We start from the raw sequence: 14,576 nt of genomic DNA on the forward strand, positions 1-14,576 counted from the left end.
GGCACTTTCAGGTCTTGGCATTGAGAAAGCAAGCTTCCCTATAAGTTTGTACGCAAAATTTCATGCTGTTTGAAGCTGTGAAGGCGCACAACATTCAATCGGCAGGGACTGAAGAAGTTGGGCCCACCTACGGTCTTCATTTTTTCTGTGATACAAGGTTGTCTGCATCCTACAAGAACCACTATTGCAATGCCTCCAAACGATAGCGATTCCTCTGATGATGAGAGTGGGAGCTTCACAACTACCAATGTCTTACTTGGCTATGCCTCGAAAGAGCCTACAGACGATGAATTCAGCCAGCTTGGTGGCTACCCGGTATGACTGCACCCCATTGCATCGAGCGCCTGCTAAAGAACCTAACAAGCTGGCTAGGCATGGCTAGACGGAAACGGTGCTCCCTCCGCGGAACTGGCGAAATGCAAGGTCTGCAATAGCATGATGACACTACTCCTACAACTCAATGGAGACCTACCGGGGGGATTCCCGGGACATGAGCGGAAGCTCTATATCTTCAGCTGCAGGCGAAACGCATGCCGGAAGAAAGAGGGGACCTTGAGAGCTATCAGAGGCATCAGGGTCTCGAAGGCTTCCGCTGGGAAACCAAAGAAAAAGGCAAATGGCACAGCGCCACCAGAAATACCAAAGCTTCAACCTGCAGCTCCGAGCCTGGGCAACAGCCTCTTTAAATCCACCTTTTCGACCTCTGCCAGCTCCAACCAGAATCCGTTCTCGATCTCCACAACCACAAGCTCCCAACCTACCAATCCATTCGCCGCTTCGCCCAACTCACACACTTCTCCCGTCTCATCTCTCGCACCCAAACCACCTCAGCCACCATCGACAGATCTCCCCACAACCTTCGCCCAAAAAGCCCGCATCTCCTCCCCTCCACCCACTCCTGCCCATAAGGAGCCATGGCCCTCTCCATCCTCCCTCCCGAACCCATATCCCTCCTATCACCTCGATGCGGAGTACGAGAGTCTCGACCCCGACCCACCCACTCCGTCGAAGACAGCGATGGACACAGACGCAGAAGGTCCAGGCGGCAATGACGACGAAAAAGACGCCTTTGAATCCACAATCGACAGGACGTTCCAAAAGTTCGCAGACCGCTTGGCCCAAAACCCGCAGCAGGTGCTACGCTACGAATTCGGAGGAGCGCCGCTGCTGTATTCGAAGACGGATGCCGTGGGCAGAACACTCACGCCTCCTCATCCACCACCACCATCATCGTCTGGAACCAGGATCCAGACCGTGTCCCAGCCTCGTGAAGGGAGCAGGATACCGCGCTGTCCCAACTGCAACGCGTCTCGGGTCTTTGAGCTGCAGCTCGTGCCGCAGGCGATTGCGGAGTTGGAACTGGAGGAGGAGGGGCTGGAGGGGATGGAGTGGGGGACCGTGATGTTGGGCGTTTGCGAGAAGGACTGCGCGGAGCGGGGCGTCGGGGTGGGAGAGGTGGGGTGGGTGGAGGAATGGGTCGGGGTGCAGTGGGAGGAAGATGCGAAAGCTAGTGCGCGGTGATGGGAAAGGGGGAGATGTCATGATGAGGCGATGATACCTGGATGTAAAAGAGATGCGAGATGGCGTGAACATAACCATGCATAGCGGACAGAACTGAACTGAGATGCTTTTCCATTCAACCAGCATATTCCATGCCCCACGAGAGCACACCACCGTGTCTATCTCCACTCACGAGCTCGTAACTTTTCTATGTCCATGCCGACCCGACCGACCATCCGAAACCTCCTCACACCCCCCATCCCCCATCAAGCCGGCTGCTCATACGCCCTCCTGACCACCCTCCCAAACTGCTCGAACCGGACCTCCTCCCTCACCACCGTCCCCTTGGCCTCATTCTCCTTATTAACCGGCACCACCACCCTCCCCCCTCCCCTCCCCCCCCCATCATCAACCCCCCACCCGCAAATCTCCCGCACGAAGGCCTCGAAGTCTTGCCCGCGCAGATTCAGCCAGCCCTCGGCGACGGGGCGCTCGACGGCGCGGCAGCCCTGGCCGACGGTGACGGCGATGCGGACGCGCATCAGCTCCTCGAAGCCGTTGACGTCGGCGACGAGGTCGGCGTAGAGGTCGTCCGAGTCGAGGAGGTCCCAGAAGTCGCGGTAGGCGCAGCGCTCGAGGCGGGCGTTGAGGCGGGCGAGCTTGCGCACGGCTTCGGCGAGCGGGGCGTCCGGGGTGGAAGGGGGCGCCGCCGGTGCGGTGGTGGGATTGTTGTTGTTGGAGGAGGGGGCGGGGGGGGGGGGGAGGGGGAGGGGAGGGAGAGGATGTGGGGCGGGAGGAGGTGGAGGCAGAGGGCGAAGTCCGGGGCCGGGAAGACGGTGAGGGCTTTGACGAGGATGTTGGTGACGGGTTCGTCGCGGGTGAGGTGCGGGTTGAATTGGTATCTGTGGGGGGGGAAGGGAAGGGGAGGTGGTGGTTAGTGAGGGTCTTTGAAGAGGGAGGGGGGGTGAAAGAGGGGGTTGAAAGCGAGGGGAGGAGGGGGAAGGGGGGTGGGGTCAGATAGAGCTAATAATCTAGCATCAGGAGCGGAGACTCGATTCAAATTCCGTCTCGGTGCTCGGTCAGGTAATAGGAAACGTTTGAAGGTTTGGTCATCATGTATATCCCCCCCCCCGGTCCACAAAACGCACACGCACAGAAAGAGAGAGAGAGAGAGACGGAAGCAAAGAGTGTAAAACTCACAGCTTCAGCAGCGCCAAATTCGCATAGCAGTCATAGGTGCGGTCCTCGCACTGCTGTGTGACATAGTCTTGGAATATGGTCGTCGTTTCGGGATTGTATCGGTCGAGACCGTTGAGGATGGCTTCGATGTGTTCGGGCCTGTCGGGCGCGGAGTCGAAGGCTATGCCCATGGTTGTGGTTGGTGGTGGGGGGATTTCGGTGGGTGGTGGTTGAAGGGGAGGATTTTTGGTTCGGGTGCGAGTTTCAGGTGTGGCAGGTCTAGCGAGATTTTTATATCGAGGACTCTGGCTAGATTTACCCGTTCGCCATGGTTCTAATAGCAATAGGTCATTTTGACATGCGTGCATGTCTCTAAAACCATTGGCTACACAGTGTAATACTTCACATGTTGATTATCTGAATTGCAATTGCAATGCTCGCTCTAAAAAATCTACTTTCCGGAAAAAAGCGCTTGGGTATCGCATGAAACGTAGTCTGAACAAGACTGAAAGGCCGCTTGAGCACGCTAAACCGCTAAAAATGTGGCATGGCCCATTAGAAAAGAATCCTCCAGGCATAGTATCATGTCCATCGGGTGGTCCAGTACTAATCCATGTCAGAGTTGCCTGACACTGTTGTACAGCCTGGTCGAGAGGGGCCGGTTGTGTTTAAGAGACACACGTTCTTCCTCTCCCGATCATATCCCATGCTGGATACTTTCCTTCGGTGTTGGAGGGTGGCTGTTCTAAATTGCGTCTCATGTTGCTTTTGGTCGATGATAGATGAGTGTGTGCTTAGTTGTCCAATCCGTAAAGGACGATCCAACTTTCCATGCTCCTCTCATCCACCATAACCCCCCATCAAATCTCTCAACATTCCCACAAATTCCAGATGCAGCTCCGCAAAGAACTTGTCATCTCCCACCATCTCCGTCAAGCCCCTCGCTCTCATCCTAGCGGCCCCATACTGTCTCGGATAGCCATCCGGATCTATCGTTCTCCCAGTCAGGAATGACGACACAGGAATGCAATGCTCCTTCGTTATGTCTTCATGATCACCTCGGTCTCCTTCATTTTCTTTGATTTTCTGCGCCGTCCTCGTAATGATATTCTCTGCAATGCGTCGAAAATGCTCCCAGATGAACGTCGTAACCTGATACGCTCTGGTCTCGCTGCTGGCGAGTGCTATGAGCGCGTATTTACGATGACCGCCGCGGGCATAAGGGTCCGAAAGGCGGAATTTGTACGCTATGGTCCAGCCGTCTAGTGGGGTACCGAAGAACAGTTCACCGGCCGTCTGACCGCGAGGGAGCTGTTCGCCAGACAGAGTGCGGATGGCCGCTCGGCGGATGATGGAGTAGGTATTCGGATCGGTAGGGCTCGAGGTGGAAATGTAGGACAGGGTGTGTTTGTGATAGAAAGATGCCGAGGTATCGGAGGCGAAGGACTCGGGTGAGGCTTGCTGGTTCAAGCGTATAGGTCCTTCATGATCTTCCTCGGAGTCAGAGTCGGTTTGTTGGTCCCGGTATATCTGGAGCGACTCTTTGAAACGCAGGATCGGACTGCCATTTCGGCCACTGCCATCGGCCTTCGGACTTCCCGGGGCCCCTGGAGGTATTTTGCTGGATATTTCTTCCGGGAGGCTTATGGTGCAGCTCTCACATCCTTTGCCATTGCTACCGGCGACCGGGAAGCGGCTGAGTGGATTCAGAGGCCTCGGAGCGTTCTGCCTGTGAGCTCCGAGGGTAGCTGGTTGGATCTCCGGAGAAGTGCTTGCGCTGTTGGGGGCTGACTCCGGAGTCCCGCCGAAGTCAAGAGAGCTTCTGTTCGAAGATGACAGGAATGCAGGAGCTGACGGTGCTGGACCCCTATGAGTTGCGTCCAGGTCCCCCACGCTCGACGATATGGATGCGGGATAGCAAGACAGACATTCGACCGGCTTGATCTGGGTGCAAAGGATGGAAGTCGGGCCGTCATTTTCGCAGAAGTGGGACAGGGAAAGCTATTGGATTGCGCAGCGATCAGCCCACAGATCACGATCGAGATCTCGGGTCCTGTAGGAACCTTGGAACTGGGAAAGAGAAAGCAGGAGAGGATTAAAAGGTGGAATTGATCCGTGCGCAGACTTACGATGATATCCATCTTTGGCTTCCTCCACTACACCCTCACAGCTTCACCTCGCGCCCCATGCCTTAGAGTGGGTAGAGGTAGTGGTGTCGTGTGCGGGATTCGGAATGGAAGCGACACATGTGATATGATCGGGGTCACGAGGACCGGGGAAGATCTCGTTCGATTCCGTGACTCTCCTTTTGGTGTGAAAGCCCAGTTGGCGCGCTCGAATTTAGATAGATGGGGTACAGCTCTGCCGTGATGGTAGAAGAATATGGTAGGTAACGGTAGGTAAAAAAAACCACTCAAGCGGTGAAGCACCCACTCGATCTCTCTCTCACTCCTTTTTCTCTACCCTGCATTCGATCATCGATCCCGGCCAACGTTGCGATGCAATGCGCTCCAATACTTGTGATAGGGGCCAATCAGCCGCAACCAAATCCCCGTCGCAGAAACAATCCTGCAGAAGCTCTCAAACAGGTCGCGCCTAGAGTACCCTATCCCTAATCAAATCTGTCTGCGCCGGCAAATGTTGGGTAGAAAAGCGGCGGGCAAGGGTGATAGTTCCAGCTCCAACAGACAGGGAGGCTCGATCTCCGGCTGAATGGCTAGCGTGCCGGTTCCCCGTTAGCGTTATCGGCTTGCATACGTCCGATCGGAAAAACCGGCATATGACAGGCATATAGTCAAAGTTGAACTATTTATTTATCCGAGAATTTTGGTTCTTCGACAGTCGCGTGGGAGTATTGATTATGAAACAAAATATAATGGATTCAGATGTGTGTGGGAAAGCGGTCGTACGCTTTCAAGCCTACAACTAGTATAAGTTACTGTTTAGTGACGGATTGCTAGTGATCACCTTTTGGTCTAGTTGTAACGAGCATAACCCGTCCCGCTTCTGATTCTTGGGGGTTGATTGATCATCCCATCAGTCTCGTTGCTCGGGGTAGGAGATGGATCGTAGTCGTGTAGACCACGCTGACACGGTGGTACATGCGCTTGCCTATCCAATGTGGCTACTTCATTCCGATGCTTCCCCTACTGGTCGATATCTGATATCTCTTCTAATTCTCCTGATTCTCCCACTGCTCCGTCTACCCCCATCGACAATGCTGGCCCAAGGCTGCCTCTCCGCCCAGCTCCGCTCTTCTTCTCCATCAAAGCCTTCGTTGCTGTCCAACTTGCCGTCTCGTACCCTTCGCTTTGCTCTTTCCAACTCATACCCTTCCCTGTAGGCCCACGTAGGTGTGTCTAGAGAGCCTCTGACAAGTACAATATTAGGGGACCGACTCTGTAGAGTGCTGGAGGGAATGGGCGTGAGTAAATGAATTGTCTTGTGATTGGGGTCGATACCTCTAATGAGCGCTTGACCAAGGGAAAAAGACCGGTCTGGGGACAGAAGAGAGTCGGTGTGATTGGACGAGGGAAGAAAGGGTATCGCGGTAGCAGTCCGCAGTACTGACGGATGGTTTGGGGTATCTGCGCCTTGATCTGGCATATTTTCATCCTGTTCAACGCTCCAAGCGCTGTCCTCTCCTAGGCTAACTTCCCCAACACTCTGGTCAACAGCTACTACACCAACCACACATCCATCCAGAATACTGTTGAGAAACGTGTCAAGGAATTCGGTGCTTGGTGCGTCACCAAGAATTGTAACCGCTTGAATTGCTTGTTTTGGGCCTGCGTAATGTATGACCAGAGGCGCCATACCGGTAAGAGGCCATGGATTCCAGCGCATTTCGTGGTCGCTCCCTTCTGGTTCGCTCATATGAAAATACGAGAGTGTCTGCATCATCCGGAAATCTGCCGCTGGTCTAGTCGTAAAGTCTGAGGATTGCGAGCTCAATTGATGAAGTGCCACATTGTTCGCCCTTTTTGTCGCCTTGGTCAACGTGTCGACTACCTCCTCAGGCCCTGATGTGCTCATATAAATGACATCCGTGACGTCCATACCATGGATCAGCTCAGACAACAGCTCCAGCCCATTGCCTTGAATCCAGCCCGCGCTGTTGATTATCAGCGGACATGATCTGTAGTCTCTTGCCATCTGTCGATAATGGTCGAAAAGGTCCAATGCGCATCGGTAGTAGTGTTTTGGATCCTCTTTTGGAGAAAAATGGCCAAAATGGTGTGCTCTGAAAAGTTGATTGAGCCCAGATGTCGGATGGGTGAAAGGAGGTCCAAGGTTCCAGGATTTTAGCCGGAGCAAGGAGAGATTACCAGGCGGTGAGTATTCTGGCTGACCTGGGTCAAGGTCTAAAAAGGCGGCGCATTCGTTGTCTGTCACGCTCTTATCCCCGATGGCAGGCGCTTCTTGAAGTAATGAATTGGCTAGTATGCGGCAAAACGTAGATTTCCCAGCGCCCTTTGGACCGCAAACCATGATGGCTAGGGGTCGTTCGGTTTTGACAGATTGTAGTCTGGACACCGTTCGTTGCCAGTCGGATGGGATTTCCAATAAACGCAGTGGGCGACGATGTGGGTCATCTGCCGTGGATTGGATCTGTCAATGTGTCAGAATCGTTGTTTCATATCGCTGTACACGGCCATGAGGACATGGTAGCGCCCAGAATCTGGGCGTATTCCAGGTAGGTATCGTCAAGAAAACGGTTGACAAGAGCGCAATTAAACATGATGTATACTTACATTCACGAAAGAACGCCTCGAGAAAGCAAATGGTGACTTGGAGTGCTGCTTTCCATTCCAGATACGTCCAAATTTAGGCGCTATCTGCCTGAGCATCTTCATGCGGCTTCCGCACGAGAGGATGGTAAGCTCGACAGGTGCATTTCCCGTACCGAATGGATTTGGTACGGGCCGAATTGGCGGTATCGAATGGGTTGATGGGGCATATACCCGGTGTAAACGAGAGCTGGCATGGATGACAGCCCCAAGAATGCCAATCGCGCCGGATCGAACCCATATATCGTACTGGCCCAGTATTGCTAGATTCTAGGTACACCTCAGATCTTGCAACGTAAAGTAGGAGACAGGCCAGATTCTCACGTCGTTCGGATGGAGTCTGACCGTCCATTCGGTTTCTGTTTCGCTCAGAACCTTGCTTCTTGACGGGTCGAATATCGAGAGCCTCTGAACTGGAGCCAATGACTGTGCGAGAGTCTCTGGCTCATTGACAGCTCCTGAGTAGCTTTCACTATCACTCTCGATAACCTTCGCGCCATCCTCAAGGGATCCATCCCACACGTTGACCAAGCCATCTGTTTGCTGCGGTTGTCGCGGGCTTCTATTCCTGGGCTCATTCCCCCGTTTCTGCTTCTTCTTTGGTGGCTTAGATCCTTCAAGCGGATCGATGTATGTCTCGGTCACCAGCGATGTCTGCACCTCGTTCTGGCTCGTCGCCTGTCCAATGGGTCGTCGAGCAGCCTTGCGGGCTGCAAACGCACTGACTGCAGGGTCTGCTATCAGAACAAGGTCGTTTCTTGGGGCAGAAGCTTTACTTTACCTGCCATCGCTGTACCATTAGCCGTGTACTAAACGGCAAGCTGGCCGTAAACCCACCATTCTCATCAACTTTAGGAATATGGTTGAAGTTGAATTCAACATTTTTGCGGACTTTTGGCCGCTTGCCGGCGCCTGTGCCAGCCCTAACCGTTGGCCCTAATCTAATCTAATCTACGAAAGTCACGCTACCAGACCTCGCTCAAAGCCCAAACTGTCGTCCACGCGATTATGAAATCTGCAAGAGCTTCTACATAGACGGTCTAGAGATCTTGGGGGGATCTACCTAGATAGTGAAGGTGTTTCAGACACAACAATGGCAGATGCAGCGGCGGAGCTAGATGAAGGGGGCATTCAAAGAACTCTGAAAGACCTTTTCGCTGGCGCTGCCGGTGGAGTTGCTCAGGTATTGCTTGGTCAGTTGGGTATTTTTGCTGCTCTGCACTTGATGATCGGTGCTTTTTTGTTCCATAATTTGCCGCAATACCAGGATATATTACCCCAAATTGCCGTTTTTCCTGCTTCGATACTCCTTGTGGAGGAAAAGAAAAGGTCGTAGTAAAGCTGACAACTTGAAATATAGGACAACCATTCGGTAAACCTGGCCCTCAATCTTCATGTTTGAAGAATCCATATTGAATTTCGACTGCCAGATATTGTCAAAGTTCGCCTTCAAACGACCACAAGATACTCCAGCGCTCTAGATGGTGCAACCCAGATCTTCAAAAATGAAGGCCCTGCGGCATTCTACAAGGTAAGATTCATCTTGCCTCGGGAAACCCAAAGAACCCAATTTACTCATCATTGTGGAACGTTTTCGTAGGGTACATTAACACCTCTAGTTGGCATCGGCGCCTGTGTATCAGTCCAGTTCGGCGCCTTCCACTACGCCCGTCGCCAATTCGAACAATCCAACAGCACCGGCAATCCCGCCAACCCCACTCTCTCATATGGCCAATACTACCTCTCCGGCGCCTTCGCCGGCGTCGCCAACTCAGTCATCTCAGGCCCCATCGAGCACGTCCGTATCCGGTTACAAACCCAGCCGCACGGAGCTCAGCGCCTCTACACCGGCCCAATCGACTGTGTTCGCAAACTCTCCGCCCATGAAGGGGTTCTAGCAGGTTTGTATCGCGGAGAAGCGGTGACTATACTGAGGGAGGCTCAGGCCTACGGCGTCTGGTTTCTCGCGTTCGAGTACATGATGAACGCCGACGCCGCACGCAATAGTATCAAGCGCGATGAAATTAGCCAAGTAAAAATAGCGACGTATGGGGGCTTGGCGGGAGAGGCGTTGTGGTTGTCGAGTTACCCGTTTGATGTCGTGAAGAGTAAGATGCAGAGCGATGGGTTTGGGCCGGATAGGAAGTACAGGAACATGAGAGATTGCTTTGCGCAGACGTGGAAGGGCGAAGGGGCGAGGGGGTTTTGGAAGGGGATTGGGCCGACGTTGTTGAGGGCGATGCCGGTCAGTGCTGGGACTTTTGCTGTGTGAGTACGCCCTTTCTTTATCGAGGCACGATGGCTTTTGCTGATACATCGAACAGCGTGGAAGCGACGATGAGAACGCTGAAGTAGATATTGGCTTGCCTATGTAGATTCAGTGTCTGCGTTCTTGGATAATGAGATCTAGGTCCTGCGGACCGAACATAAAAACCCCGTTGCTTTCAACACAGCACGACTCAACCACAAAACGATCTACAGCAAGATTCTTGATTGCATTATCCAATCCCAGATAGATCTAAGCTACGCCTATATAGGCTTCTAGAAAGCCCGTCTTCTCTCTCTCTCTCTTTAACCCGTCTCGCATCAGAATCCAACAACTCCATCTTCCTCCAGCATGAATCATCAAGGTACCTAAATGTACCCTGACATCTTCTTTCTAGGTCCTCGTAGAGGCGGGCCCGTATGCTAACTCCAGTATGCATTGACGACATCGCTGCCAAGCTCGCTCCCGCGTCCAAGGCGCCATTTGGAGTTGCTGAGATCCCGCGAACGGAGAGCACGGGACTGTTTTGGTGATCCGTTCACCCGAAGAGGGCTGGCTGTTATGATGAGGATATAGAAGAAGATATTTCGGTCATACATACCTTTTTATGAGGGGGGGGGAGAAGAGAAAAGAATTGATCTTAATGCAACAATGTCCGGCAGATCATCGTAGGTATCCTACCCTCTTCCCGCATCGAGACCCGTAATCCGTGACAACGTCGACATCCATCCGAATCCTCGCGTAGAACCCGAACACGAGCTTGAACATCCATTCAAACAGGTGAAACTCCCAATCATGTCCTCTTCCGACAGTCGCTCCGAACTACAGCACAGCCTTTCTAATAACATGATAGCCTTCGCTTGCGAGTCTAGAATCACGCTCAGGAAGCATGGCGGTACATCAGAGCGGATGTCCGAAACTGCCATCGCAACTTGCAGACGCGTCGGCAAGCGCCACGTGTGGGCTGGAATTGGGCGCGAAGTCCGGTGCTGTCCGTGGAGTGGGCTTTGCTTCGAGGCGTTGCGGTAGATGGGGACCGGGTGCTGGGCGGAGAGTCTGTTGTACTTGTTGGTTTCATCCCTGATGTATCGTCAGCGACTGCTTGTTGAGAAGGCTGGAATGGGGCTGTCTGCTGGCGAAGAGCCCTAGCGTGATAAATGGGTGACGGATAAGTTGATATATAATACAGAGATGGGGAAAAGTATTATACCGTTGGCTATGCGTTGCTCTCAAGAGACTGATGATCGAGAAAGTGGTTGAATGAAAGTGTGTGTAGCTTCCTTGAAAAAGGAGATAAAAAAGGTCACGATGGAGAAGAGAGAGACGATTCATGGTCACTCCATTAGACTTTCAGATTTGCACGAGAAAAAAATTATGACATTGATAGCGGTCTGCGGTTGGTGAGGTGGATTTTTGTTTGTAGGTTATGTCGTGGGATGAGGCTCTGGGCGGGCGGGTGCCGCTCTGGCGGGGATTCCCCGGTATGCGAAGCGCCCGTACAATGGATCAAGGAGGGGCGCGCCGCGGCGGATAGAAAAGGGGATTAGAAAGGGAGAAAGAGAGGGTTGGCCGCCGTTGATAGCGCTGTAGTTTGCTTTATTGTTGGGTAGTGCTGTGTTGAAAGCACCCTTCAGATATGCCAGTGGGTTGAGAAATGCCAGCCATCGCATCCCGCCTTCTGTGTCCTACATTTTAATTGCCATGGGCCCTCTGGCGGTAATGTCATCCATCGCAGGAGCCTTGGGACCTGACTTAGCTCCAGCCTTGCGAAGACCCAAGCTTCCCCTGTGGACGAGTGGCAACCCCCCATTGATAGCGTCGCTGGTGAAGCTGTCAATGCTCAGAGTATCCTCTCGGCGCAGCATCTGCCGGGCGCGAATAGTTTTCAGGATGCGCAGCTCATTCGGAGAGAGACCCTCAGGGTCAACTATAGCCTTCTCTTCGACCTGCGCTTCAGTCTTGGTAGTAGAGAGAGCGGCAGGGGCTTCGGCATTGTTGGCGAGCATGGCAGTTTCCATTTTTCTCAGGACTGCTTCATGTTTTTCAGGGGCATGGTGTTCGAATGCGTTGAGACAGAAGTCGACTGTCTTGTTGATCTCTTCTTGGCTGAGCTTGCCAGTCACATCGGTTGTTCCTTGGATGAATAGAAAGTAGATTTAGTGATGAAGGCTTCGGCCAACGAGTCCGGGGGGGAAGCCATACTCAGTCTGAAGTGTGCAAAAGCTGTCTCAAAGCCATCCTCATCCCACTCACTCAAGATTGGTTGGTCCTGTTTCCTGATCTGTTTGAGAGCACTCAAAACCACAAGCAGAAAACGGGTATAGCCTTCGGAAACTTTGCTTGAATGCCATTTGACTGCGGTCTCCTCGTCGCAGTCTCCTCTCATCGCTGCGCGGATTGTCGTTGCAGCCGAGAGAGCACCTGACAGCGCCAGATGAACGCCAGATGAGAAACATGGGTCAATGAAGCAACCAGCATCGCCAACGATACGAAGATACGGAGTGGGGTAACAGGAGGCGCTGTAAGACCAATCTGACGCGGCCTTGATACTAGACACGAGTTCGCCCTTTGGCGAGAATTTCGCTGACGCCAGGGGCAAATTTGAGAGATTTCATGTAAAATTCGTGAGTAGATGGAGACTTCATGGCCTTCTTCCTGGACATGGCAAGCTCTTAGTTCTGCACGACGCCGACAGACGTCGTGCCATTGTGCAATGGAATGTACCAGCACCAGCCACTCGCGTCTGGAAAGAAAAGTGCGTCAGCATCACTAAGAGTTGGGTAGAACGGTATGAATGATGGAATTACCAAAGAGTGCCTCAAAAAGAGGTTGTCCTTGTCTCGGGGTGTCTGGGACATACTCTCCTGCCCCTTTCCAGTAACCCCAGTTGGCGATATTTTTCAATCCTTGATTGTTCTTCCGATTCTTCAGATACTTGGTGCTTACCAAGCCCGCTCGCCCACTCGCATCGACAAGGTAATCGAATTTGATCTGGCCAGAACTGCCATCTTTGCGCGACCAGGAGGCAGAGACTGGGCGTCCCGGGTGTAGAATACCGGAGTCCACGGTCCCATTCTGGTTGTCCGATGGTACAGATTCGATTGAGTCGACTTTGACACCGTCAAAGATCTCCGCACCACACTTGCCTGCATGCCTGAACAGTTAGTCGTCCCCCTCCGAGCGAACCACGTTCCATGAGTGATTTCCTGCGCCACCGTGCGCGACGAAGTCGGTAACTATTCACACCGTTTATAATCTATCAACGTATTTCCTAGGGAGGATCTAGGGAGGAGACACACGGTGGGATTGGGGGGCTGGTGGGAAGTTGAAGAAATGGAGGGGGTGAAGAAATTTTTGGTTTGTTGTTGAACGTACATCCCTCAGGCTTGTCATTGAGCTTGCATGCTGCCCTCGTCTGTTGGGAATTCGTCAGTGCCAGAACTCTGAGGCAATGGTGAGGCCGAATGAATTCACAAATGTATCGTCCAAGTCGACGAATCGCAAAATATGACGCATCGACGGGAGCATGCTCTCGCCAACATAATATCTAGCAAAACGAGCTCGCGTCTCTCAATCACATAATGTGCAGAGCGAAGAGAAACGTCGTAGTCAGTAAGAACCATGAATAGACATCGGCGCACCTTGGAAACTTTTCTGCCTCCAACACGACACTTGACCCTCTCGCGTACCAGCGCTGAAGCTGTGTATGAGCCTCCTGGGCCCCCAACCACCACTAACACCGTAGTTTTACTGGGAATAGACATGGCGTTTCGCTATGAAATGAATGGGTCCGACTGGAATACTCTTTTAAGAGGATGTAGGATTAAGAAAGGAGGTTAAAGGACTTGTATAAATCTCAACCTCAGATCTGGGTTATTGTAGCTCCTAGACTAAATCGTGGATTGATTGTCTCTCTGTGGTCTGACCACTCTCGTTCCGTATACCTATACCAAGGTGATCTACGAGTATTGCCATACTCGCATTGGAAATATGCGATATTTTGTATCTTTCGTTCTCTTCATTTCTGTATGCAGCCTAAGGCTATGATAAATATGAGGCAATTTCATGGGCCTAGCATGCCAACACTCTCTGTTCCATGTTTCGTTACATTCGAAAACCAGCACCAGGTAAGAGACAGTCCGGCTGTCTTCTATGGCCGTAGAGACCCAAATGTGAAGTCCTCCCCCCCCAAAGACACTCCCCCTGCTCGAGGATCTTCAACTTCCTCTGGTCATCTGTCAGGGATTTCTCGAAGACCTGACAAGGGGTGCCACCTCCGTCTTCTACGGCCATACGGTTCAAAATGTCGGGTCCTTCTCCGCCAAAGACTCCTTCTGCTCCAGGATCGCATGCCTACTGGAGGATTTCCTTGCCTACCTTCCGTGAGACTTCCGTGCCCACTAATCTAGCCCGCAGTACGCGTCGCTGCAGCTCTTCCGTGCTTTCTCCGACAGCAGGGTTTCGTGCCTCCGTCGTAGATCTCTCGCTCTAGCCTAACTTCCTCGAGCCAGTCTTTCTTCTCCGATGACTACTATCTCGAGAGCTAAGGTACTCTGACTGCTCGCTGCGGAGCTTTCATATCTATTCGATGTAGTCTTTTCGAGACACTTTCGACCTCTTCGCTCTCAGAGCCATAGCATTCTTTTCCCACCATCCCACAACTGTATATAGCTATGGTTTCAGTCCAGTTCTCTGCCGCATATGTATTCAAGTTTTCTTGGCGCTGGGGCACGAATTCATGTCTGTTCAGGCGTATTGGCCTGGTGTTCAGACGGCCCGCTCGTAAATACACATACACAGTTGTGCACATGTGTTACGTGAAGCTATTACATGAGCATAAG

At 52.5% G+C, this 14,576-nt stretch overlaps 6 protein-coding genes across 6 annotated transcripts; 2 read left to right on the plus strand and 4 right to left on the minus strand.

The window, feature by feature from the left end:
• Positions 1-189: 189 nt before the first annotated feature.
• On the plus strand, positions 190-1,521 carry HO133_005009 (uncharacterized protein; the record flags this gene model as incomplete). The annotated part of the gene is made up of 2 exons (XM_037295921.1): positions 190-315; positions 373-1,521. The coding sequence occupies 2 exons, from the start codon at positions 190-192 to the stop codon at positions 1,519-1,521; spliced, it is 1,275 nt and encodes a 424-aa protein (XP_037148619.1).
• Positions 1,522-1,766: 245 nt separating this feature from the next.
• On the minus strand, positions 1,767-2,870 carry HO133_005010 (uncharacterized protein; the record flags this gene model as incomplete). The annotated part of the gene is made up of 2 exons (XM_037295922.1): positions 1,767-2,343; positions 2,701-2,870. 2 exons carry the CDS (start codon positions 2,868-2,870, stop codon positions 1,767-1,769), a joined length of 747 nt encoding a protein of 248 aa, XP_037148620.1.
• Positions 2,871-3,519: 649 nt separating this feature from the next.
• HO133_005011 (uncharacterized protein) lies at positions 3,520-4,820 on the minus strand (the record flags this gene model as incomplete). Its single annotated transcript, XM_037295923.1, has 2 exons — positions 3,520-4,680; positions 4,809-4,820. 2 exons carry the CDS (start codon positions 4,818-4,820, stop codon positions 3,520-3,522), a joined length of 1,173 nt encoding a protein of 390 aa, XP_037148621.1.
• Positions 4,821-5,808: 988 nt separating this feature from the next.
• Positions 5,809-8,257, minus strand: HO133_005012 (uncharacterized protein; the record flags this gene model as incomplete). The annotated part of the gene is made up of 4 exons (XM_037295924.1): positions 5,809-7,290; positions 7,434-7,739; positions 7,794-8,206; positions 8,251-8,257. The coding sequence occupies 4 exons, from the start codon at positions 8,255-8,257 to the stop codon at positions 5,809-5,811; spliced, it is 2,208 nt and encodes a 735-aa protein (XP_037148622.1).
• A 305-nt stretch (positions 8,258-8,562) lies between these two features.
• HO133_005013 (uncharacterized protein) lies at positions 8,563-9,824 on the plus strand (the record flags this gene model as incomplete). Its single annotated transcript, XM_037295925.1, has 5 exons — positions 8,563-8,662; positions 8,830-8,841; positions 8,900-9,000; positions 9,070-9,737; positions 9,794-9,824. The coding sequence occupies 5 exons, from the start codon at positions 8,563-8,565 to the stop codon at positions 9,822-9,824; spliced, it is 912 nt and encodes a 303-aa protein (XP_037148623.1).
• Positions 9,825-11,420: 1,596 nt separating this feature from the next.
• On the minus strand, positions 11,421-13,251 carry HO133_005014 (uncharacterized protein; the record flags this gene model as incomplete). Its single annotated transcript, XM_037295926.1, has 7 exons — positions 11,421-11,869; positions 11,938-12,284; positions 12,460-12,478; positions 12,543-12,864; positions 12,922-12,971; positions 13,111-13,150; positions 13,210-13,251. The coding sequence occupies 7 exons, from the start codon at positions 13,249-13,251 to the stop codon at positions 11,421-11,423; spliced, it is 1,269 nt and encodes a 422-aa protein (XP_037148624.1).
• Between the last annotated feature and the right edge of the window lie 1,325 nt (positions 13,252-14,576).

The sequence above is a fragment of the Letharia lupina genome, assembly GCF_014066315.1.
Source record: "Letharia lupina isolate WasteWater1 chromosome Unknown contig_20, whole genome shotgun sequence".
In the NCBI taxonomy this organism is placed as follows: domain Eukaryota; kingdom Fungi; phylum Ascomycota; class Lecanoromycetes; order Lecanorales; family Parmeliaceae; genus Letharia; species Letharia lupina.